Genomic DNA, 27,342 nt, shown 5'->3' with positions numbered 1-27,342 from the left:
CCCTCATCCTCCACATTTCTAAATCAGGAAAACATCCTGTGGATGGTTTAATGCAGGAGAAACAGAGTACCACTGGTTTTGCAAAAGGAATAGAGTAGTTATGTTGGTAGGTGCTCAATCATTACTTGCTTTATTTAAATTGGTAATGAGAGGAAACCCAAGTAGGAAACAACAATCAATATGGGCACATTCAGAGCTATTATTCTGTCTTTAAAATATCCTTAATGGTTGTTTCGAACAAGTTGAAAAATGTAATGTTCATGGTAGTCAAGATGCTATAATCTACTCTCACAGCCCCGTTGTTTTATTATTATTTCTTTTTGAGTAAGCTCCCAATGCGGGGCTTGAACTCACAACCCTGAGACCAAGACCTGAACTGAGATCAAGAGTTGGATGCTTAACCAACTGCACCACCCAGGCACCCTCCTCTCATGGCCCCTTTGATTGTCTCTTTTATGAAACCCTAGTTTCTAGGTTCTGCTTCAGCTGAACTGGTTTCCCAAATAAGATACAGCTCGTTTCTGTTTTGCCTCACTCTATCAAGAATGTTTTTCCCCACCAGGTCTTCGGGGCCAGCATCTTCCAGCTGAAGCTTCAGCTCAAGGGTCATATTCCCACGAAGTGTTTCACTCCTCCTTCCCCTCTTAACACCCACTCCAACCTGACTGACTCTAATCAAATTCTTGGAGATATTTAATGGCACTCTTTCCTTTCTACACCTGTTTCCTCCTGCTAAAATACAAATTTGTTGAGGGCAGGTATTGTGTCAGATCTGTCTTTGTATCCCTACTAATGCCTCATGGTGACTGGTGAATCCTTAGAATTTGAGTCAGACTTACTAGAACTTTTGGAACATTCTGGGATCCTCATCTTGGCTGACCCTTGGAGCTCAAGGTAGAGGCGACCTAAATTTCTTTGGCAAACTGTTATTTAGCTGTGCCTCAGGATCCTTCAAAGTCCTTTGCTCTAGAAAAAGAGGTCCCCTGTGCTAGGGAGGGGACCTTGTCCTGCCTTACAGTCATTTAAGAGAAATGCAAGGTTATATTTTGACTTGGGCATGAATTTGACTATATAAAATATGTCAATGAAAAATTAGAATGACTTTTTTATAGAAAAGAAGGTTTAGAGAAAAAAAAAGAATTCATGGATTTGTATTTGGGAAGACAATCCAAATCTAGACAACTACCAGTCGCGATCTTTCCAAGCAATACAGATGGGTCAAAATCAACATAGAGGACAGTAGGGCTGCTGTACCACTGATAGGTCAGCCTACAGCAATCAACCCTCATATTTTAAGTCACTAGTGTGTCCTAGGAGGAGTGTTTCTCACTTGACAGACACTCTTCCTGTAATCAATTGTACAGGATTTAAGCTGTTGGATATCAACACATGCAAGTGGAAATGCCACTTCCAGACTCTTCTGAAACCACCCTCTGCCAAATGGGATGGGCCAGGATAGAAGATTTTATATCCCTATTTTTAGTTTTGACCTATTGCCATCTGGAAACCCCAGCTGACCTGGGAAGCATTTGTCCCTCTGCACAGACACACCCTAAAGAGACTGCCTTCAGAGCCAAATGTAGAGCTTTGGACTGAGCTCAACTCTACAGCGAGTGATAGGAGGGGGAGGTCTGTTTCGCTCCCATCCCCACCCCTGCATAAAAGACCAAAATTCACAAAACAGTGCTAAAATAGGACATCTGATTAGTCAATATGTCTAACGCTGGCTAAACAGAGTGGTGACAGCAAGATAGTCTGAGTTCAGCTTCTTATCATGCATCTTATTTCTTTTTGCTTTTGCATGGACATAACCTTCACATTAGTCACTTTTCAAAACCTGAAGGCAGGTCAGTGTCCTCTGAGAGGTGACACTCCTCTTGATTACTTTTAATTCCACCCAAAAATCCTAGGTCCTAAAGAACACTAATCCAGAGAAGCTCTGGCATCTCTGTAATGCATGCTGATATCAGACAAGTTACTCATTACTACTGAGGGCTTTATTCTGAGCTCCGTACCTGAGCTACAAAGGAAAGTATAAAGCAAGAGAAAAACAATCGATGGTATTATTTTAGAATGGGAAGTTCATCTCAGAAAGACTTAAAACATGTTTCAAATAATAAACAAATAGTTCACCTTGAGACCTTAAGAAATTTTCTAAATTTCCTAAGTGCTTTCTAATTTCTGGAAAGTCAAATGATTCTTACCTGTCACACTAAAGGGGACAGATGCATTTATCAGAAGAGAAAGAAAATAGTGAGAGATTCAACTACAGAATCATCTTAAATATTTTTCTCCCCTTGATGTAGGGGACAAAATGCTTGCCAAGTGTGCTTTTGCATTTCAAGATGAAAACAAAAGGAAATGCAACTTTAAATGACCCAAAGTAATATATTTATATTATGCTTTATATTTTTTCTAAGAAATTTCACCATCTCTATCTGCTGTTCCATATCAATAGATATATCACACATTTTATGGAAGAGAAATCTGACAAATAACAAGTTAGGGCTCACTATCCCTTCCACAAGTACCCAGGTTATCCTCCTTCTAGTGCGGGGTCCTGCCTCAGGAATTAGATCTGGCTAAAATAGATTACAGAAGCCCATCTCCTTTTCCAGCACCTTTCCTGCTCCCCCATTACAAGATCACATCGTGTTTCTAGGACACTATGAGTAAGAAAATATGTTGGCAATTCTACAAAAGAGAAGAAAAGGCAAGAAAGCATCACATACCCTAAGGACCAAGCACGTGAATTGAGGAAGAGTTCACACTGAAGTCACTGTTGTCATAGCGTCAGGCTCAAATCGGGCCTTACTGAGCCTTTGTCCCCCATTTTTCACCACTATCAGATTCAGAAATGCTAAAGCTTCCCTGGGGTACAGGAGGCTCTTTGCCGACCCTATATCCATTCTCGCTCCTTCCTTAACGAAAGCGCCTTGGCACTGTGCCTGGCTGAAAAACTACACTTCCTAGCTTCCCTTGCAGGAAGAGGTGGCCAATGAGACATAAGGAGAAAGGGCTGGGTGGAGCTTCTGGGAATGCCCTATTGTCTGACTTTCTTTCCCGCTTGTGGCTTAAAAAGAGGGCCTGGCAGTCTGGGGAACAGCAATCTCTCAAAGGAAAGTCCAAAAAAACCAAAACAAAAAACAAAAAAAAAAAACACCCAAAAAATCACATGGAACTTTCCTTAACACTCTGGAAACACTGAACCAACACCAACAACTGCCCACCTCCAGAGAACCTGAGAAAAATAGAGCCACATCCATTTAAACAACTGTAGCTAGGTCTCTTCCAGTAGATGACGCCAATGCCTACCTGATGGAACAGGCTTTGCTCAGGATCAAAGCCTAGAAGCTCCCGAAGAGGATCACTGCCCCAGAGATGGCAAACATAGAGGCAAGTGCCCCATGGCAGCAAGAATTAACATCTCATCTCATGAAAAGCCTGTTTTTGACTGGCTGTAAAAGCTACGCCTCAGGCTAAAGGGCTGTGATAACTCTTTTCAACTCTTTGTTAAAGATGTTCTGCAGACATGAAAACATGGAGTCTTGTTTGACAAATATAAAGCAGGAACCTAACTGCAAATATACCAACTACTGATTTATTTCAGAGTTATTCGTGGACTGAAAGGCAGAATGGATGGATGGAAGGGTGGACTGCACTCCATTTTGCTTCACTTACTGTTTTATGAATCTTGTTCATCCTAAACTGCTTGGCACAAGTTCTGTCAAAGTTATTACTCTCACGTGAGGAATGAATCGTTTGCTTATTATTTACTGGTTGCCTACCAAGAACCTGGGGTTATTATAATACAACAAAAGTGGCCCAGACTCAAAAGGATATTAAAATATACTGAAATGAAATAGACAATCATTAAATTACATTGTAATTTTTTCATTTTTCACATTGTGATAAAATATACATTACATAAAACTCACCATTGTCACCATTTTGAAGTGCACAGTCAATGTGTGCATTGTTAAGTACATTTCACATTGTTCTCCAACCATTACCCACTGTCCATCTTCAAGTTGAAACCCTATCCATTCAACACCAACTCCCCATTTCTTCTTCCCTTCAGGTCCTGGCAACCAGCATTCTACTTTCTGTCTCTACATGACTGAAATCATACAATATTTGTCCTTTTGTGTGACTGGTTTATTTCACGCAGCATGGTGTCTTTGAGGCTCATTCATGTTGCAGCCTGTGCCAGGATTTCCTTCCTTCTTAAGGCTGCATAATATACTCCATTGTATGTATGCATCACATTTTATTTATCCACTCATTCTTCAATGGATAATTCCATTGCTTCCACCTTTTGGCTCTAGGGAATAATGCTGCTATTCATTTTTATTTTTAGAAAGATAGGGGAGGGGGGTGGGGGATGGGTTAGCCTGGTGATGGGTATTAAAGAGGGCACGTACTGAATGGAGCACTGGGTGTTATATGCAAACAATGAATCATGGAACACTACATCAAAAACTAATGATGTAATGTATGGTGATTAACATAATAAAATAAAAAAAAAAAGATAAAGCTTTACCAAAAGTCAAGGCATGGCTTTATGATGGAAAAAAATGTTTGTCAGGATCAGAAACTATGGGAGGAAGCCACATTTAGATGAAAAGCAAATTTAGGGGTATGATTCTGAATTCTAGATCTCACTGAGTACAAATCTGGAGAGGGTGGGGCAGGAGATAATTAAGGCATAGATGTAAAGAGGTCCTAAGGGGAAATACTTGTCAAAGTTAACCTACCCCCTAAAAGAAGATACCTGAAAACCTTCTCTCTTAAAGTCTCCAAAGCATTCTAGAACAACCCCTTCAGATTTGATTACAACCGATTTGATGTAAACACTAAGGTTAAAGGAGAGCACCAGAGCTGCCCCAAAATGGCAGAGTAAAAAAACCCCAAAGATGTAAAAAGCTTAAAAATGCTAAAAGTTCCTTCAACAATAGCGTTTAGTAAAAGCACTGGACAGCATTAAGTTGTGGTTTGTATCATTCCAGTTCTCTCAGATCATAGCCACCTGTTCAACAACAGAGAGCTTATTAAACAGACAGCACTCGATTAACCTATCTTTAAGTAACCTCTTCTTTATGATTTGCCCCTCAAGTCAGCATGTCCAGGTAATTAGGAAGCCATATACCCGACGTATCTCTTTTCTGAGAAATGTAGGTTGTCTACTGGTCAAAAATACTCTAACGAGAGGAATAAAGATTCCCCGTAGGAATACTAAAAATGCATAAATAAAACCTCCCAACCTATTCTATTAAACAAAATAAACAACTCGGAGGCAATGTTTTATGGCCAGGAAAATATAACGCATATTTTGTAACTTTGACAACTCAGACTTTCTTACTCCCTCAGGCTGTGCTTATGTTTTTAATCTGGCTGAACAGTACCTCAACTTCTTCTCCTTCATAGGCCCCAGGATGTTCTGGATTTTTAAGGAAAATCAGTTGGCAAGTGAGGATTTATTGAGCATCTACCACATTATTGACCGAATAGCTGAAGGCACAGATTTCCCGAGGCGCTTCTGTGTCCGTGACTTCTCTGTGGTGTCTAAGGTGGAGGGTGCCACATGAGCAGCAAAGGGGATGGACAGACAGAGACCGGAGGACGCTGCCCACCAGCCTCCCCAAGGCGGGCCAATCCCAGGTACCTTTGCGGCCGCGTGAGGTGAGGCTCCTTGGTCCAAAAGCAGGAGGGCCACTTTCTGATTATCGTAATGTGCAGCTACATGCAGTGGAGTTAGCCCGCTCTGAAAACACGTGCAGAAAACAACAACCAGCGTCAAAAGTGTCTTAATACCAGAGGCCTGGATATAGGAGATGGGGTTAGTTTGGGTTCAACACAGAGTGCAATTTACATTCCAGTTTCCCCAGTGCTTGGACCCCAGCATTCACCTCCTATGTCCAAAGGGATCTTCATCCTATGAGACTTAACTCTGGCCTAGTCCTAATTTGGGTGGCTGCTGGTGAAGGAGCAAAGGCTTGTTTGGTTACCCTGGAAGTGGCCTGTTACAGGGCGGTCAGCTCCATACCTTCCCAGCAGCATCTGGAGAGGCACTTTTCTGTAGCAGGAGATTGGCTACTTCCAGCTTCCCATATTTCGCTGCCACATGAAGGGGAGTAAATCCTTTCTGAAAAAAGAAACATAAAAATAATGAACAACAGAAAGGACACAAAGGCGTTGCTTTCCAATGCATTATTCTAATGATGAAGCACGGTTAAGCCTGCACTGAAGGACCCACACAGGAAGATGACAGCCCGAGTCTCCCATCAACAAGGAGGAGCAGGAGAGTTAATCTTTCTGTCTCTGCTGACTGAGCCACAATATGCCACTAACTCTGGGACTTCTCAGGCATCTGACCAGGATGGAGGCAGAGAGCTGGATCTGGGGTTTATTCTAGAGCTATTTTGGGGTTTCATATTTTGGAAAGAATAGGTTCCTGGGTCCCAGGCCCAATTTGGATTTGGAGGGCTTGGGAAAATCCAGGACAAGTCTGGACCTCCCAGGATCTCACATCACCAGACCGGAGCCTTTTGTGTCTTCTTCTCCAATTTCTGCATGTATACACATTATCTTTAGGTATGCTCCAGTCCTCAGGAGTAGGAGTCAGAGATTCTTGCATCCTAGTTACCACAGGTGAACTGAATAATAACACATGGTTCCAGCCCAATCAATCTGCAAGAGTTGGGTACTGAGAGTTGAGTAGCTGCTCTTGCTTGCTGCCTACTCCCACAAGGATCCGGGCATCCACCAGTCAGTCAGCATGTGCTGCTTTGGAGGGTCCCAAGCATGAGTCAGCGCCTGGAGGGTCATCAGCACATTTGACCTCATGAGACTAACGCCGACGAGAGCCAATGGGCAGCCGGCATGGTGGGAGGCCTAGGGCACTCGAAACCTCATCACCCATTACTCTGTTTCAGATATTAAATGAGATCCAGGAATTGTGCATCTCAACTCTACTGAAGAGCCTAAGTAATCTCAGGGGGTGAAGCTGGAGGCAGTCATCATGTATTCAGATAGTTTTCTACGTATTTCCAATTATTGTAATCGTCTTGTGTATTGATCTCTGCATCCAAATATGAGAGCGAAACACCTATTTCTAGCTTTCTAAGACATGCCATAGGCCAATTCATCTTTCTATTACACTCACTAGGTTTACGTGGCATCACCCAAAAGTGAGCTCTAAATTTTGCAACCTGCACCTGCAGAGCAACTGAGTGGTAGGTTATTGCTCTAAGGCATCAGAGTTGAGATTTTAAAAGTCAGACTGTTCATCATACAAGACAATAGCAACAAAAGAACAACAACAAACAAAAATAACCCAAGAAAAATTCGCCTCCTGATTTGACAGTGGTTTGTACACTTGGCCTCAGTTGTAAGGAGGATGGATGTTGGGGGACACAGCAGGATTCCAAGACTCACTTTCATACCTTTGTTGTTATAGATAGAGATGCGCCATGATCCAAAAGGAATGCAGCTACATCCTCATGTCCCTCTCGGGCCGAAAGGTGGAGTGGGGTGTACCCAGAAGTCGTGGCTGCATTTGGAGATGCTCCTTGCTGCAACAGCTGTTGTACGATGTCTGCCTTCCCCAGTCGGGCAGAAATGTGGAGTGGGGTTTGGTCATCCTAAGTGGCAAGGTAGAAATACAAGGCTGACTAGCTGAGAAAACAATGGTGACATTGTGAGACATTCAGCAAACTTTGCTTGGTATCAGAGGCTACCTTCAATTCTCTGCTTCAATGCTAAAAACCACCTCATCTTTTTCTTTAATGTTCAGAAAGGTGAAGATGGTGGGTCTAAGCCCCTTAAATACCTTTCGAGTAACCTATTAGTATGAAAAGTGTAAAAGGCAGTTCTGTCTATAAATTATCCCCACTAGTACCTGCCATACTTTACCAAAATTTTAACCTCCAATGGCTCCTTTTTTGGGAGATAAGGGAATGAATCCTAGTAAAACACAAGTAATTAGGAAGGGGATTATACCTCCGCCAGCTATTAGGTCCTCATATGGAATGAATTATTTTATAGGTGCCACCTTGTCATAGTCAACAGCACAGGGGGTGCACAGGTCTACCTGCACAAAGGCTCCCAGCCCAGAGGGCTAAAAGCCAGCCCACCCTCTGCGTGTCAAGCATGGGCTGGATCTGCTTCAAGGAGAAGGGCCCCTTATTACAATTTACCCCCAGGCATGAGGCACTAAATCTTGCACCCTCAGGGTCTTATCCCCAAGGGGGAGAGGCATCTTTTCCTAGTTTGCCCAATGATGCCCTGTGGTGGCCCTCCAAAGGGAAATCCCACACTTGAATGGGAAAAAGTTCAGGTAAGTACTTCCTGTAGGGAAGGTACAGAGAAGTAGCTGGAGAACAGGACGCGGCTTTGAAAAGCGAAGTAGGAGGAGAGTCAAGACCAAAGCAAGAGGGTCTATGTAGGAAGTATAAGAGGAATTGGGGGAACCACTGGAAGGAGAATACTAAAACCAGAAAAAGATACTTGCCACAGAAAGAGCTCCCTCCTGCTACCACCACCACTGCACATTTGCTGAGCACCTACCTGTCCCGGGCTCTGTGCTAAGTACTCTACCTACATTCATTCATCATCACACCAATCTTATCACTAGCAACTATCAGTATTCTCAGTTTCTATATGAAGAAACTAGGAAAAGAAATGTGCCACAGAGATGTTAATTAACTTGCCCAACATTACACAGCTAGGATGTGGTGGATCAAGATTTAGACCCAGGCAGTCTGGCTGAGGAAGTCAGGTTCTGAATCGTGAGACATACTGCCTCCTTAACAAAATAATCACTCTAAATTTTGTCCTCCATTTCAGCTTGTGGGTGAAACCATTCCCTAGGTACAATGCTTGATACGGAACCAACAACACTCAGAAAATGTGAGGTTTCTTGTAATCCACGGTAGAAAACAGCCTTTCTTATCCATTGCACTTTACTGATGAAGCGGATTGAACCAATCTCTTTAGATCAGGGGTGAGAAATCTACAATCCAGGGGCCAAATCCAGATGCTGCTTGTGTTTGTAAATAAAGTTTTATTAGAACACAGACATGCCCATCTGCTTATGTAGTATTGCCTATGGCTGCTTTTTGCTCCAGAACATCAGAGTTGAGCAGCTGTGACTGAGATGGTGCATCTGGCAAAGCTTAAAATATTTACTCTCTAGCCCCTTATAGAAAAGGTCTCCAGATCCTCTGTAAAATCCACCAACTGCTACCACAGTATATTGGACACTCAAAGTGTGTGTCTGATGCTCAGGATGTTACAATCTCGGTGCTCATCTGCAGATTTCATGCTTACAATGATCTAGTTGTGTTTGTTCCCACACTAGTAAGTTTGTACTACTCACCTTACTACTTTGCGCTATATTTGCTCTAATTACTTTAATTATATAACCACACAATATGTTAGCAGGTAAAATAGGAGTATGAAAAGGAAGGCTTAATTTTTCCCTAAGAATACTAAGTTGAAAACTTTGGAGAGTGTTGACAGAAGTTGCTAAAAAACAACTGTGGTCAAATTAAATACAGGTGAGATGGCTAAATACATTGGGGGAATATTACAAAAGTCTAGAAATATTCTGTATACAAACTGCTTCATACACGTCTTGGTTTTCTCTCTACCTAACTTGAAACTAGAAACTGCACACCACGCAAATAAATGTATGTTTATATATGAAGGTTAGATTAAGCGGCTAAAGTGTTTACATATTTATTTATGATTCCTGACCTGAATTGCCATTTTGATAACCAGACCAACTACCCATCTCAATAGTGACAGGTAAGTGGGTTTCTTCTGAAAGTTAAACACCAGGCAGAGAATGAAGCACTCAAACCCAACCCTGACATTCTTCTACATAAAGGCCCATCCCTGAAAGCCATTCCAATTCAAGTCTCAGGGTTTATAGCTTCACAACTTGTGGAAAAAGTAAAAACTTCCTTTTCCTTTTATGGCTGTGACAAGTGATATAGAAGTCAACCAAAAGAGTTCAATCATGCTTCCGAACTGTGCTTGTTCTAGAAGCTTTGAGCCTAAGCCCTTCTCCGTGGAGGGCGAAGAACTCTGGACCAAGTCTCGATTTGGTTCCAAATCTGCTAGGGGCTAACAATATGCCAAGGACACAGAGTTCTTTCTGGCACAAAGTTCTTGTTCCATTTAATTTTGTCAAATAATTGAATGGACAAATGTGTTGGGATTTTTTTTTTTTTTTTTTACAATATCACATGGATAGAGACTTTCATTACTACTTTATAGAAGTATTCCTGGAAGAGAGCACGCATGTGTTTAAAGGTTGTAATTAAATCAAGGTTTTTCTCCTCAACAGCACACACTTTCATGTGTTTCACGTACCTTGGCTTTAGCTTCTACCTGAGCTCCGTCTTGCACCAGATACCTTACGACTTCGGCTTGGCCAGACCGAGCTGCCATATGCAGTGCTGTTTCTCCTCTCTGGGGGACAGGAGCCAAAGGTAATTAACTGCAGCTCTCAAGAAGGGTGGCATATCTTATTTGCATAAAGCTTATGATGGAGGGATTTTTTTTTTCTTTAGGCAAAAAATAGTCCCAAGTACTTCCTTATTGAAAATGAGGAAAGGTAGGAAATTAAATACTCAAGAAGTTCACATCCACCTGATTTATGATGGAAGGACTGCTGTAACACTGGGGAGCCCAGTCTCCATCAGTGTCAGAAGTGTTGCTCTGTGTGGCCTCCTCAGGGATTGAGAGCTGAATGCTCACTGGAGCCCAGCAGGGGAGGAGATGAGCGAAGGAGGGCAGCTGGGGATGCTCCACAACAGAGCCCATGCCTCGCCCACGGGAGGCCACTGCTTCCCGATATGCGGACGGCTTCGGTTGCCATGCAGGATGCCAGCCCTGGCAGGCCACACATTCCTATTTTTCAAAAGCAGTGGCAGTTTGGATATATACTTCTTAAGCCTGAACCACAAAATCAGAGTTGCTCCCAGAACAAAACAAAAACCCAAATCTTCAAGGGCAACACAGACACCCTGAGGGCCACACTCGGCTGGGGCTGGCTGGTTGGCACTCTCTGCTTTATCTCAGCACGCCGGTATCCTTGTCCTTGCACATTATCCCATGGCGTCATTTTCTTTGTCACTGGACTCCTCCACCCCGACCATTCCCCCATTTTCACCAAAGAGAATTGAATTCATACTATCTATTCATTTATTTAATAAAAAATGAAAACCACATAAAAAACATGGATAGACAGAAATAAAGTCACAAAAATCAAACAGATTCTCTCACACCACTGATACCCACCTACAAATTCCTTTTATAAATCAAGCCTTGCTTTACACGATATCCACCTCCCTGGCAGGATATACAAAGACACATTTCACATGTAACTTGTTACTATGTTTACTGGTAAAGCATTGGGGATAGAGTTTATCATATTATCCAGGGTCCTCTTTATGAAGGGAATCCTTCTCTCTCTGGCATTAGTAACAGAAAAGATTACCTGTCAGCTGAGAAGCTGGTCTGTTGCTATCTTGCGGATGTGCTGAATTTGGGCGCCAGAAGACAGAGAGCCTTACTGGAAGCCCACCCTCAGGGGAGTGTGCAGGACCTTGCAGCTGGCCCTTTCTGTGCTAGAGTGTGGTTTATTTGATTTTTACTGCTTTGGTGCTCATGAGTCCAACTAGGGTTCTTAGGTTTGCAGTCTGTTATGCTAATAACACTATGATGTCAAACTTAAAAGTCCTGTAAAATAATGTCAAATGCCACGTGTAGATCTAGGGTGAGAAATCACTTCTCTGATACTCTGAAATAAGTCTCATGGTTCTGCAGAGCAATGATTAGTGTGGAAAAAAAATATCACCCAAAAATCTATGAACATGGATTTGCTATAACCATGGGTTTGCTATAACATGGTGAAGCACACTAAAGAGAAAAATTACTTTGATTTTACTTGAAATTAGAATAATGATAATTTGAAGTGCTTCCTCAACATGAAACACTTCCTAAATACTTCTATTATATAAAAAAAAAATCTTCCTCCCAACAAAAGCTATTTTTTAGAGCATAATATCCAATAGTAATGTATCTGTAAGGCTAATGCACACAACCCGTAAGCCCTAACAATTTATGACCAGCTAGCAATTGAATGGATCTTGCCTTTGAAGTAAAGGAAACCACAGGGATTCTCAAATTTTGTCCTTTTAAGCAGTCATAGTAAATAGTAATTAATTTAATTATAATAAAAAATAAGTAAATAAGAGCAATCTTTACCAGTTTCTTAAATATCCATAATTGGACCTTCTTTCTTAAAAGGATACTTACCACATTGGTAGTGTTTGGTGAGGCTCCATGATGCATTAGCTGTGATACGATATTTACATGCCCCATGAAGGCAGCAACATGGATTGGGGTAAGGCCCGACTAGGAAGAAAAGAGGGAAATGTTGGTTTGTGATCTTATCATAAATAGGTTTTGTCTGCCTGTCTCCCCGCCTGCCCCGCATCCACCCACCCACACACCCACTGTAACATAACCACTTGAGTGATCAGATCAGAAGACATCAGGACATTGTCTATTATGGGCACAGATTCTATAAGATAAATGTATCAGTACATGATCATCATTGCCTTAAAGCAGGTTCAGTGATTATGAAAGACCTATGTCATATCCATTAAGGAAGAAAGATTTCATGTATTTTAGAAAGATCAATGAGAAAAAATTAGAGAAAAATGACTTGAGGGGCACCGGGTGGCTCAGTTAGTTGGGTGACTGCCTTCAGCTCAGGTCATGATCCTGGAGTCCTGGGATTGAGTCCCGCGTCAGGCTCCCTGCTCAGCAGGAAGTCTGCTTCTCCCTCTGACCCTCTTCCCTCCCGTGCTCTCTATCTCTCATTCTCTCTCTCTCAAATAGATAAAAAATCTTAAAAAAAAAAGAAAGAAAAATGACTTGAAGTTTTTTTCCCTTTGCTACCAAACCTTCTTTATCCATATAATTATGTGTGTGTGTGTTGGGGGGGCAGGGAGATCGGTGTGCATGTGATTACATACATATTAGTAAAAAGTTGACTTTTATTTCAGATCTCATTTTGGCCTTTAAAAATGATTCCCATGCACTAAGAATCAACTGATTACATTATACACGAAAGAGCATGGTACTTAATGCCAACTTTCTAATAAATGAGCGAATCAGCATTAATAGCTTTAATCATTTAATTTTATGAATATTATAAATTAATATTTATAATTTTATGACATGATTAAGGCAAAAAATACAATGGTCACTAGACTAGACTTTAAATGTTATGTTTATCTCAATCCTACACACACACACTCATAACACTTGTGTTTTTTATGTGAAATGATGCCATTTGTAATTTTTTAGAATTTCGTTCCACTTGCAACATGAACACCCTCATTTGGCAAAAATATTTAAAAATATTTAATATGGCTAGAGAACCCTCATGTTTTTTTTTTTAAGATTTTATTTATTTATTTGAGAGACAGAAAACATGAGAGGGAAGAGGGTCAGAGGGAGAAGCAGACCCCCCGCTGAGCAGGGAGCCCGATGTGGGACTCGATCCCGGGACTCCAGGATCATGACCTAAGCCGAAGGCACTTGCTTAACCAACTGAGCCACCCAGGCGCCCAAAAGCTAATGTTTTTTTTTTTTTTTTAAAGAGAAAAGGAGATCCTAATCACAACAGAAATTTGAGAAATGTCAAAAAATGTCAAAAAAATATGTGAAAGGAATTCTACCTAATAAAAGTGAGGCAAAAGGCAGAAGAGAAAGAATTCTGGTTGCCCCGCCTTCAAATAGTGGGAACGGAGGAAACTGGGGAAAAGAACTGTATTGTAATTTTGCACTTTTTTCCATCAGCAGGGGGAGTCGTTAGAACATATGAAGGGCCAAGCCCTCATCTCTGTCTGCCCTGCCTTTGAAAGCCCCGAGGGAGTACATACAGGCCTGGCAGCAGTCCCTTCTCAGTGGCTGACGTCTCTGGATATTTATTCAAACATCAGTCAAAAAAATTTCATTTCAGAGCCCATTCTGACCTTTAGAAATGGTTGCTGTGCACTGAGAATAAGCTTTTAAAATCACAGGTGCCATAATAAAGCCATAAGAGTGATGAAAGAACAAAGTAGTATTAGTATTTTCAACCATTTAATAATTTTAAAATTCTGTTACAAATCAAGGCAAATATTTCATTTGCAGATAAGAAACTGAGGCAAAGCAACGGTCACTAGGCTAGATCTCAAATTTTATATTTGCTTCCGATGCACCAGTCTTTATTGGTGCATTCAACGAACCTTTACTGAATGGCCTACACTGTGTTGCTGGCATCTACAGACCAGCGGGACTCAGCCTGCACTACTGGAGCCTGGACTTTCTTGGGGCAGGTGAGCAGCTAGGTCATAAGCACTTCGATGGAAACAGGCACAGGAAGAGGCGCTCTGAGGAGGAGCTCCTAGACCAGGCCAGGGGGTGAAGGATTTCCTGGAGAAGGTGGACCCCGATCCCATCCTGGAGCATGTGTAGGATTAGCTGAGCAAAGAGGGGGTGACACATGGAGGGTGCAGAGATAGGGAGGTGAATGAAAGGGTGTCCAGTCTAGGGAGGTGCCGCGGTTGGCATCCATGGAGACTGGGGTGCCGGGGTGGGGTAGTGATGGAAAGTCTGGAGGGGTGGAGGCCAAGCTTGGTTTGCTGTGCTGCAGGCTCAGCAACTGGCCCTCGTGGAACGTTCCTCTGAGTTCCATGTTGGTGTGTACAAAAGAAACTTAGAGCTAGTCCTTTATTAACTTCAATAACTCTTTGTTTCATTAATTCTGAATTTTGAGAGAGAGAAAGGTTCAGTTTACAAACACAGAGAGGTGGTGGTATACAGAGTTTCTCAACCTTGGCACATCTGACATTTTGCGCCAGATAATTCTTTGGTGTAGAAGGCTGGCCTGTACACTGTAAAATATTCCGTAGCATCTGGCCTCTAGCCACTGGACACAACTAGCACCATCTGGCTGTCACAGCTAAAAATACCTTCAGACTTTGTCAGATGCCCCCTGGGGGGCAAAATCGCCCCCAGCTGAGAAGCACTGCATGACAGGATTTCATGTAAATTATGCTTTCAGTGATGGTGCCACTCACCCTTGAGCACAAAGCGTGTGTTTTGGATGATGTGTTTGCCCTCATCCGCCCCCCCCCAATACACGTGTCTGTTCTCCTCCGGACGTGCAGCCCCTCGGGTGAAGTGTTCAGAAAGTAATCAGTAGCAATCACGTACACAGCAAAACGAGCTGTTCATGGAGGATGGCCCTGGGAGTCCAGCTGTGAAGGTACACCCTGGTGACCTGGAGAACCCCAGAAATCCTACTCCCCTCACCTCGGTTACGGCTTGGATGGATGCACCGTGTTTCAGAAGGAGTTCCATTACTTTAATTCGATTCTTCTTGCAGGCAATATGAAGAGGAGTAAAGCCATTCTGAAAGGGACAAAGACACAGAAGCATGACTGCTTTCCATGGAAATCCAGTTCCTCTGAGTGTGGCAAAATGTTTGCAAAATGATGTTCTGCAAGGATTTGGAAGTAAATGAAACAAGGAGGGGTTAAACAGAATGCAGATGCTTTTCTGGAAGCGTAGGTAGTCTAGCTGCTCCTAGAAACCCACAGTACTCTGGTGATCGTAAACAGGAAGTGAATTTTTGTTGCAGCCTCTTGGTAGCGGAGGCAAAATGGTCATGCATTTTTTTTTTTTTGGATTATTTTATTTTGGAATTCACTCTTCCAAATAATATGTCCCTCCCTCCTCCATCTCATTTCAAATACAGACTAAAAACAGCTGGGCCCAAACATTTGTCCTCACAGTCAAAACTTTTCCAATGCCATTCAGTATTCTCTGCTGCATTTTAGGACAACTACAAGACTGGTTCTAGAATGTTTTCATCCCTTCCAGTTTTAAGGTTCAAATAGGTGCTTACTCCAAGGAAGCAGGAAACAATCCAATGTTATTTGGATCATTTGGTTTAATGTTTAATTTAATAAAGGAGTCTGCTTTTTAACAAATTACCTCCCAAATCGTACCGCCTGATAATTGAGACCACGGAGCATTTTTCAGTCACCATAGAGAACTATCAAGTATCACTATAAAAGCTTACGTCAAAGTCACTAGAGGTGTTTCCATAGCCATTCTGAGACCGTTTACCTGCCCACAGTCCAACCCAGGAGGACTGGCTACAACCTCCACATGTTGTGAAATCTTCCGAGTCAGAGGAAAATGAGAATGAATGCCCACACCCTGTTTTAAGGCTTTTTTTTTTTTCTTGTATGGAAAAATGAGTCATGATTGCTAATTTCTTTTCCTCCATTCTCAGAATTCAAAGATATGTTTGATATACTGGGCAGGTCAACAGCTCTTGAAATGCTGCTGCAGTAAAAGCTTTTAGAGTGACAATGACGGGTTGGGGTAGGAGTGCTCCTCAGTCCTCGTGTTTCGGGCCCCCAGAGCAGCTGAGGTGCTGGAGAGCCATTCGGACAGGGAGACAGCACCATCTGGAAAGGAACAGTGACCCTTCCTAAATCAGCTGATCAGATGACATGCTGTACCTCAAAATTGCTCGTCAACTCCCATGTTTTCCCTAACATTTGGTGACTGGTTTTTTCCTAAACATGGGTGTTTATTCTGAACTAAATTTAAACAGCTTACCAAATTAGGATTATTTATTTTTCCAAAGACAAAAACACCATCTCATCAAGAAAATCAAACTAAAATACAGCTAGGGGTTAACAGATCATTTTAGGAGTTAAGATTACAAATCAGGCCCAAATTTTCATTTTTATCAGTAGGAAAAGGAGATGACAGGCCGTGCATTAGCTTACATGGTAAACATTACACAAAATTTCAGCTCACAAATTCCCAGACCACTGATGTGGAAGAGAAAGTTTTTTGACCACTTTGCCTCATGTTTTTAGATCTCAGAAAAAAAATTTAATTCACATAATTATAAGTTTACCTTCAGTAAGATAAGTGTGACCACCTCAGTCTCTTTTATATTTACACAGTCTTTGGGTCTTATTTATGTAAGAGACACACCAGTGTGACCACAAGGAGGTTAACGATTTAGCCCCATCAGCCTTGTTCACGTCAGAAATAGGCCGTTTCTTTAAAGGATATTTGAAACAGTTGATAGGACATACACTTTATTTAACTAGACCTTCTGTTTTTACCTCCTCAAGGTAATCCCTCTCCTGCGGAGGTCGCACATTGTCAGCAAGACAATATAGCCTGGACCTGTTGGCTGAGCCACTCACCAGGGCTTTGGCATTGGGATTCGCTTTCTTGTCCAGGAGAACCTTGGCGACTTTGTAATGGCCACAGTGGGCAGCCACGTGCAGGGCAGTCAGGTAGTCATTGGTGACGTCATCCACAGGCACGTTATGCTGGAGGAGAAGCTGCACACAGTTCAAGTGATCCCCTTGTGTGGCCATGTGCAATGGAGACAATCCATTCTGGAACGCACAAGAAAATCAGAGTTTACTGTTTTACCTTTTAAATGCAAATGTGCCAAACACAAAATACAGCGCAAATATGAAAAGATGAAAACCTAGTTTTTCACACAGGAATACTTTCTCTTTTTTAAAAGTATTTTTTTAAGTTTTATTATTTAAATTACAGTTAGTTAACATGTAATATTACTTTTAAGTAAACTCTATACTACACACGGGATCAAAGATCAAAGTCGCATGCTCTACCAACTGAGCCAGCCAGGCACCCTATTTTTAAAAGGTTTTGATGATTGTTTTGAACTATAGCAACTTTTAAAACTAGTCCTCTCACTTCTTTTATCAGTTGAAAACAAATTTTCCAAGATAATTTCTTTTCTGATTTAAAAATAGGGTGAATTGGGACTCCTGGGTGGCTCAGCCAGTTAAACATTCCACTCTTGATCTCATCTCAGGTCTTGATCTTGGGGTTGTGAGTTCAAACCCCGTGCTGGGCTCCACGCTGGATGTGGAGCCTACTTAAAAAAAAAAATGTGAATTGCACTAATGTCCATTATTTATCATATTCCCAGTGAATTGGAATTCTTTTTTTTTTTTTTTAAGATTTTTAAGCAATCTTGATACGGAGCAGAGTCGCGGGCTCTCAGCTCGGGGTTGCCATAAACTGTGATCTGCGGCCCAGTCGGGGCACGGCTCCCCCAGCAGGGACCCAACAAGCAGCAGATCCGGGGAGACTCCCCTTCCTTCCCGGGGAGGAGCGGTGCGGGAACGCACTGCAGGGATCTGCTGGGTTTGGAGACTCCGCGCGGGGTCGGGTGCCAGAGATAGCAACACTCGGTCACAGGCCGGGTGAGCACGGAGTGCGGCCGGAGACTGGGGACACGGAAGTGACTGCTTTTCTCTGGGGGCACACTGAGGAGCGGGGCCCCGCGTTCTCAGCTCCTCCGAGTGGAGATTGGGAGGCCACCATTTCTGCCCTGGTCCTCCAAAGCTGTACCGAGAGCTTGCAGGGAACAAAAGCTCCTGAGAGCAAACCGGAGCAGCTTCCTTAGCCCGGACCGACAAGGGCGGGGCAATTCCGCCTCCGGCAAAGACATTTGGAAACCACAGCAACAGGCCCCTTCCCCAGAAGATCAACACAAACAGCCAGCAAGCCAAGACCAAGTTGATCGATCAAGGAGAATAGGAGAACTCCAGCGCTAGGGGAATACTGCACATAGATTCATGGCTTTTTTTTTTTTTTTTTTTTTTACCATGATTCATTATTTCATCAAAGTTAATTTTTGTTGACTGTTTTTTTTTTATTTTTCTTTTTCCCTTTTTCAACCAACATCTTATAAATCCCTTTTTTTTAAAAAAAAAAAACATTTTTTATTTTTCATTTTTAGAGTCATATTTTATCCCTTCATAGTAGTTACCCTTATTTTTGGCATATATATATAAGTTGTTCTCTCTTTAAAATTTTGAGGTACAGTTTCTTCTAACAGATCAAAATATACCCTAAATCACTAGTGTATGGCTTTGTTCTAGTCTCCTGCCTGATCACATTCTCTCCCTTTTTCCTTTTTTTTTTTTTCTTAAATCTTCTTTCTTTTTTCAAACAACTTATCTTACCAAGTCCTTTTATAAAATCTTTTATAATTTTCATCTTTACAGTTATCTTCCATCCCTTCATTGTATCAACCCTTATTTTGTACATATATGTCTTTCTTCCTTTAAAATTTTAGGAGGCACTTTTTTCTAACAGACCAAAATACGCCCAAAATCTAGTGTGTGGCACTGATCTATGCACTAGCCTGATCATATTTGATCATATTCTGCATTTTTTGTATTGTTTTGTTTTTGTTTTTATCTTTTTTTTTTTTTTCCTCTTTCTTTTTTCTTTCTTTCCCTTTCTTTTCCCCTGGTTTCAGGTCTTTTCTGATTTGTATACAGTATATTTGCTGGGGACGTTGTAAACCTGTTAGCATTTTGTTCTCTCATTCATCTATTCTCCTCTGGACAAAATGACAAGACGAAAGAAATCACCTCAGCAAAAAGAACAAGAGGTAGTACCGTCAGCCAGGGACCTACTCAATACGGACATTAGTATGATGTCGGACCTAGAGTTCAGAATCATGACTTTAAAGATACTAGCTGGGCTTGAAAAAAGCGTGGAAGTTATTAGAGAAACCCTTTCTGGAGAAATAAAAGAACTAAAATCTAACCAAGTCGAAATCAAAAAGGCTATTGATGAGGTGCAATCAAAAATGGGGGCACTAAATGCTAGGATAAATGAGGCAGAAGAGAGAATCAGCAATATAGAAGACCAAATGATGGAAAATAAAGAGGCTGAGAAAAAGAGAGAGAAACAACTACAGGATCACGAGGGCAGAATTCGAGAGATAAGTGATATGATAAGACGAAACAACATTAGAATAATTGGGATCCCAGAAGAAGAAGAAAGAGAGAGAGGGGCAGAAGGTATATTGGAGCAAATTATAGCAGAGAACTTCCCTAATGTGAGGAAGGAAACAGGCATTAAAATCCAAGAGGCACAAAGAACCCCTCTCAAAATCAATAATAATAGGTCAACACCCCGACATCTAATAGTAAAACTTACGAGTCTCAGAGACAAAGAGAAAATCCTGAAAGCAGCTCGGGAGAAGAGATATGTAACCTACAACGGTAGAAACATTAGATTGGCAACAGACCTATCCACAGAGACCTGGCAGGCCAGAAAGGACTGGCAAGATATCTTCAGAGCACTAAACGAGAAAAATATGCAGCCAAGAATACTATATCCAGCTAGGCTATCATTGAAAATAGAAGGAGAGATAAAAAGCTTCCAGAACAAATAAAAACTAAAGGAATTTGCAAACACGAAACCAGCCCTCCAAGAAATATTGAGAGGGGTCCTCTAAGCAAAGAGAGAACCTAAAAGCAGCAAAGAGCAGAAACGAACACAGACAACAGACAGTTAACAGTCACCTTACAGGTAATACAATGGCACTAAATTCATACCTTTCAATAGTTACCCTGAATGTAAATGGGCTCAATGCCCCAATCAAAAGACACAGGCTATCAGATTGGATTAAAAAACAAGACCCATCAATATGCTGTCTGCAAGAGACTCATTTTAGACCCAAAGACACCCCCAGATTGAAAGTGAGGGGGTGGAAAACCATTTACCATGCTAATGGACACCAAAAGAAAGCTGGGGTGGCAATCCTTATATCAGACAAACTAGATTTTAAAACAAAGACTGTAATTAGAGATGAGGAAGGACACTATATCCTACTTAAAGGGTCTATCCAACAAGAAGATCTAACAATTGTAAATATCTATGCCCCGAACATGGGAGCAGCCAATTATATAAGGCAATTAATAACAAAAGCAAAGAAACACATTGACAACAATACAATAATAGTGGGGGACTTTAACACCCCCCTGACTGAAATGGACAGATCATCTAAGCAAAAGATCAACAAGGAAATAAAGACTTTAAATGACACACTGGACCAAATGGACTTCACAGACATATTCAGAACATTCCATCCCCAAGCAAAGGAATACACATTCTTCTCTAGTGCCCATGGAACATTCTCCAGAATTGATCACATCCTAGGTCACAAATCAGGTCTCAATCGGTACCAAAAGATTGGGATCATTCCCTGCATATTTTCAGACCACAATGCTTTGAAACTAGAACTCAACCACAAGAGGAAAGTCGGAAAGAACTCAAATACATGGAGGCTAAAGAGCATCCTACTAAAGAATGAATGGGTCAACCAGGAAATTAAAGAAGAATTAAAAAAATTCATGGAAACCAATGAAAATGAAAACACAACTGTTCAAAACCTTTGGGATACAGCAAAGGCAGTCCTGAGAGGAAAGTATATAGCAATACAAGCCTTTCTCAAGAAACAAGAAAGGTCTCAAATACACAACCTAACCCTACACCTAAAGGAGCTGGAGAAAGAACAGCAAAGAAAGCCTAAACCCAGCAGGAGAAGAGAAATCATAAAGATCAGAGCAGAAATCAATGAACTAGAAACCAAAAGAACAGTAGAACAGATCAACGAAACTAGGAGCTGGTTCTTTGAAAGAATTAACAAGATTGATAAACCCCTGGCCAGACTGATCAAAAAGAAAAGAGAAATGACCCAAATCAACAAAATCATGAATGAAAGAGGAGAGATCACAACCAACACCAAAGAAATACAAACAATTATAAGAACATATTATGAGCAACTCTATGCCAGCAAATTAGATAACCTGGAAGAAATGGGTGCATTCCTAGAGATGTATCAACTACCAAAATTGAACCAGGAAGAAATAGAAAATCTGAACAGACCTATAACCACTAAGGAAATTGAAACAGTCATTAAAAATCTCCCAAGAAACAAAAGCCCAGGGCCAGATGGCTTCCCGGGGGAATTCTATCAGACATTTCAAGAAGAATTAATACCTATTCTCCTGAAACTGTTCCAAAAAATAGAAATGGAAGGGAAACTTCCAAACTCATTTTATGAGGCCAGCATTACCTTGATCCCAAAACCAGACAAAGACCCCATCAAAAAAGAGAATTACAGACCAATATCCTTGATGAACATGGATGCAAAAATTCTCACCAAAATACTAGCCAATAGGATCCAACAGTACATTAAAAGGATTATTCACCATGACCAAGTGGGATTTATCCCTGGGCTGCAAGGCTGGTTCAACATCCGCAAATCAATCAACGTGATACAATACATTAACAAAAGAAAGAACAAGAATCATAGGATCCTCTCAATAGATGCAGAAAAAGCATTTGACAAAGTATAGCATCCTTTCTTGATCAAAACTCTTCAGAGTATAGGGATAGAGGGTACATACCTCAATATCATAAAAGCCATCTATGAAAAACCTACAGCGAATATCATTCTCAATGGGGAAAGGCTGAGAGCTTTTCCCCTAAGGTCAGGAACGCGGCAGGGATGTCCACTCTCACCACTGCTATTCAACATAGTATTAGAAGTCCTAGCCACAGCAATTAGACAACAAAAAGAAATCAAAGGCATCCAAATCGGCAAAGAAGAAGTCAAACTCTCACTCTTTGCAGATGATATGATACTGTATGTGGAAAACCCAAAGGACTCCACCCCAAAACTGCTAGAACTCATACAGGAATTCAGTAAAGTAGCAGGATATAAAATCAATGCACAGAAATCAGTGGCATTCCTATACACCAACAACAAGACAGAAGAGAGACAAATCAAGGAGTTGATCCCATTTACAATTGCACCCAAAACCATTAGATACCTAGGAATAAATCTAACCAAAGAGGCAAAGGATCTGTACTCAGAAAACTATAAAATACTCAGGAAAGAAATTGAAGAAGACACAAAGAAATGGAAAAACGTTCCATGCTCATGGATTGGGAGAATCAACATTGTGAAGATGTCAATGCTACCTAGAGCAATCTACACATTCAATGCAATCCCCATCAAAATACCATCCACTTTTTTCAAAGAAATGGAACAAATAATCCTAAAATTTGTATGGAACCAGAAGAGACCCGGAATAGCCAGAGGAATACTGAAAAAGAAAAGCAAAGCTGGCGGCATCACAATTCCGGACTTCCAGCTCTATTACAAAGCTGTCATCATCAAGACAGTATGGTACTGGCACAAAAACAGACACATCGATCAATGGAACAGAATCGAGAGCCCAGAAATGGACCCTCAACTCTATGGTCAACTTATCTTTGACAAAGCAGGAAAGAATGTCCAATGGAAAAGAGACAGTCTCTTCAACAAATGGTGTTGGGAAAATTGGACAGCCACATGCAGAAGAATGAAACTGGACCATTTCCTTACACCACACCCAAAAATAGACTGCAAATGGTTGAAAGACCTAAACGTGAGACAGGAGTCCATCAAAATCCTAAAGGAGAACACAGGTAGCAACCTTTTCGACCTTAGCCGCAGCAACTTCTTCCTAGAAACATCGCCAAAGGCACGGGAAGCCAGGGCAAAAATGAACTATTGGGATTCCATCAAGATAAAAAGCTTTTGCACAGCAAAAGAAACAGTCCACAAAACCAAAAGACAACCGACAGAATGGGAGAAAATATTTGCAAATGACATATCAGATAAAGGGCTAGTATCCAAAATCTATAAAGAACTTATCAAACTCAACACCCAAAGAACAAATAATCCAATCAAGAAATGGGCAGAAGACATGAACAGACATTTCTCCAAAGAAGACATCCAAATGGCCAACAGACACATGAAAAAGTGCTCAACATCGCTCGGCATCAGGGAAATCCAAATCAAAACCTCAATGAGATACCACCTCACACCCGTCAGAATGGCTAAAATTAACAAGTCAGGGAACGACAGATGTTGGCGGGGATGTGGAGAAAGGGGAACCCTCCTACACTGTTGGTGGGAATGCAAGCTGGTGCAACCCCTCTGGAAAACAGTATGGAGGTTCCTCAAACAGTTGAAATTAGAGCTACCGTTCGATCCAGCAATTGCACTCCTGGGTATTTACCACAAAGATACAAATGTAGGGACCCGAACGGGTATGTGTACCCCAATGTTTATAGCAGCAATGTCCACCATAGCCAAACTGTGGAAAGAGCCAAGATGCCCATCGACAGATGAATGGATAAAGAAGATGTGGTATATATACACAATGGAATATTATGCAGCCATCAAAAGGAATGAGATCTTGCCATTTGCAACGACGTGGATGGAACTGGAGGGTGTTATGCTGAGTGAAATAAGTCAATCAGAGAAAGACATGTATCACATGACCTCACTGATATGAGGAATTCTTAATCTCAGGAAAGAAACTGAGTGTTACTGGAGTGGTTGGGGGTGGGAGGGATGGGGTGGCTGGGTGATAGACATTGGGGAGAGTATGTGCTACGGTGAGCGCTGTGAATTGTGCAAGACTGTTGAATCACAGTTCTGTACTTCTGAAACAAATAACGCAACATATTTTAAGAAAAAAGAAAAAGAAGAAGATAACAGGAGAGGAAGAAAAGGGGAGTATGTCAGAGGGGGAGACGAACCATGAGAGATGATGGACTCTGAAAAACAAACTGAGGGTTCTAGAGGGGAGGGGGGTAGGGGGATGGGTTAGCCTGGTGATGGGTATTGAGGAGGGCACGTTCTGCATGGAGCACTGGGTGTTATGAACAAACAGTGAATCATGGAACACTGCACCAAAAACTAATGGTGTAATATATGGTGATTAACATAACAATAAAAAAATTAAAAAAAAAAAAAAGATTTTTAAGCAATCTCCATTCCCAAAGTGGGGCTTGAAGCCACAACCCTGAGATCAAAAGTTACATGCTCCACCAACTAAGCCAGCAAGGCGTCCCTGGAATTCTTAATATTTAAGAGTGAAAAAGATTAAAAAAAGAAAGCAGAAGTAGACTGGTATTCATTACACTGGTTTTTATTTTTCCTTACAAGTTACTAACACTTGATATTGATATTACATCGATTAATAAAAAAGATCTGACTAAAACAACACATTTCATTTCATATCAATGTAGAAACGAAATTTTCCCTCTTCCATCAATCTGGTGCCCCCCTGTGTCTGTGATGAGAAAAGGCAAGGCACTGACCAACTTATTAACTAATGCTTGCCTCCAGTTTAAATGAACTGGGTTCAATGACACAGTTAATCATGAGTGGTAGGAATAAGTAAAAAAATTCTTTAGAGAGTTGCGAGAAGAAATGAAGAGGCTCAAAGGTAAATAAAGCCTTAAAAACGGTGGAGGGACATTTAGCATCCAGTACTTGTTTCCCAGTTGAAGGCAAAAACAAGGTATTAAGATGTTAGTCCTTTCAAGCATGCTTTCTTTAAATACGGAGGCAAAGTGGAGGAGCCTGGGAAATTTCTGGAGAATCCAATTATCAAGAGAGGCTCTATTAATCACTGTAACATAGTTTAACATATCTTGGGGGGTGAGTGGGAAGCAAGTGCAAATTCAGTTTCCAAAAACCTTGTCATTGGTGAACTTTGAAAATAATGATGGATTAAATAGACACTAATGACACAGGGATTTCTGAATCCTCTGGGCCAAGGTATTTCCCCTAATTTATCTATAAATGATATAAAATAGGAGATCAAGATAGGAAGAAACAGTGCAAGCCTTCCTCTAGCCGGCTGCTCTCACAGTAACATTCACTCACTGTGATATATTTCAACACAACACTAGTTGTGTTCCTTGAAAGCAAAAGGATTATAATTTCCCCAGATTGCCCGGCATATATAGAAAAATAAATATTCATGTAACTTTAAAGACTTCATATATGGTCGGTCAATCAGAATATTTCTGCCTAAAAAATTCCACTCACAGTGTGAATCAAATTAAACACTAATGTGCAACAAAGGATGGGGACATTTCTCATTTGAGATACTGCCACCCACGAGCGTATGCACATAGGCACTCCTTTCCTTCCTGCCAAAACATTCCTTTGCTTTATGTTTTGAACGGTGAAGTAAACAAAGAAACAAAATCTCAGAGATCAAATGACAGTCGTGGAGAGTAGAAATGGGAGGCAGTGCCAACAAAAGAAGAAAATTCTCTAACAATACACAAAATAATATATGAATAAGTAACTTATAGGTCATTGGAGAAGGAGGTGAAGAAAGCAAAGACCATCCGCCCTAGGCAGAGGGCTCTTATTACATCCTGCTCCCTCATAAAGCTAAAAATACAGATCCAACACAACGGGTTTTCTTAGCTCAGAAAGATGAAAGCCTTAAGGAATTAGACAGATGGCCTTAAAGCCAGGAACACATTCATTCACTTAACGTTCATTCAGGAAATGTTTCTTGGAGGTCTACCGTATGCCAGACCATAATTTAGGTGCTTGGGGTACCGCACTGAAGGAGGCAAAATTCTTGGTTTCATTTTACCAAAGAGAGAGAGAGAGCACACAAGAAGATAAGCTAACAAGAAGGCCTCCCTGAGAAGAAAAGATTGGAGTTGAAAAATGGGTGGAGACCGCAGAGATCTGGGACAAGCTGAGGGAACTCAATCTACAGGCACAGGACGTGAGGACAAACCCGGTGTATTCTGGGAAGTGGAACCAGGCCAGCTGGCTGGAAGACAGCAGGGAGCAGAACAGGAGATAAGGCAGTGGGGTGGTCAGATGCTGGTCAGGAATTTATCAGCGCAAGAGGACATTTCTGAGCAAACACGGTATACGTGACCTATGTGTATCCATCCTTTCCCAAACTCCCAAGTGATTTAAAAGATGACACCAGAGAGGGAGACAGACCGTAAGAGACTCTTAATCTCAGGAAACAAACTGAGGGTTGCTGGAGTGGTGGGGGGTGGGAAGGTTGGGCGGCTGGGTGATGGACACCGGGGAGGGTAGGTGCTATGGTGAGCGCTGTGAATTGTGTAAGATTGATGAATCACAGACCTGTACCTCTGAAACAAATAATACATTATATGTTAAAAAAATTTTTTTTAATTTTAAAAATCAGGAAAAAAAAGATAAATTCCATAAGGGCATACACGTGTGTGTGTGCAGGCCCACCCACATACACCCCCAAAACACATAGGAAAGGAAATAAAAACAGATGTGTGATGTCTATAAATTTTAGAATGTGAAGAGGGTTTAGTGTGTTAACACATCTGGCAGAAGAGAGAAGGTGGAATGCTAAGTGTCTGTGAAGGGGTATCATCAGCGGTGTACTGGTTAATGTTTAACAACAACAGCTCTTTGAAAAAGAAAAACCCCAATATGTGGCCTTTGCCAATCCCCATGGTGTAAGCCGAGTTCAAGCCAGCAACATGACGTCACTGAATATAGAACTGGAAAAAGATGCACACACG

General features: G+C 41.4%; 1 protein-coding gene across 1 annotated transcript in view; it reads right to left on the bottom strand.

Moving 5' to 3' along the window:
• The window catches only part of ANK3 (ankyrin 3), a 251,108-nt gene that overhangs the window by 146,536 nt on the left and 77,230 nt on the right, over positions 1-27,342 (bottom strand). The window contains exons 11-17 of the mRNA XM_088019888.1: positions 17,310-17,507; positions 15,385-15,483; positions 12,331-12,429; positions 10,381-10,479; positions 7,446-7,643; positions 6,047-6,145; positions 5,666-5,764 (exon numbers count right to left, since the gene is read on the bottom strand). Of these exons, the coding sequence (XP_087876014.1) occupies positions 5,666-5,764; positions 6,047-6,145; positions 7,446-7,643; positions 10,381-10,479; positions 12,331-12,429; positions 15,385-15,483; positions 17,310-17,507 (891 nt within the window). The remainder of the gene's footprint in view (positions 1-5,665; positions 5,765-6,046; positions 6,146-7,445; positions 7,644-10,380; positions 10,480-12,330; positions 12,430-15,384; positions 15,484-17,309; positions 17,508-27,342) is intronic.

The sequence above is a fragment of the Eumetopias jubatus genome, unplaced genomic scaffold (genome assembly GCF_037043125.1).
Source record: "Eumetopias jubatus isolate StellerSeaLion01/CBP00866 unplaced genomic scaffold, mEumJub1_p1.0 scaffold_17, whole genome shotgun sequence".
Lineage (NCBI taxonomy): Eukaryota > Metazoa > Chordata > Mammalia > Carnivora > Otariidae > Eumetopias > Eumetopias jubatus.
Note: the sequence above shows the minus strand (reverse complement) of the source record. Positions and strands in the feature narration are given on the sequence as shown.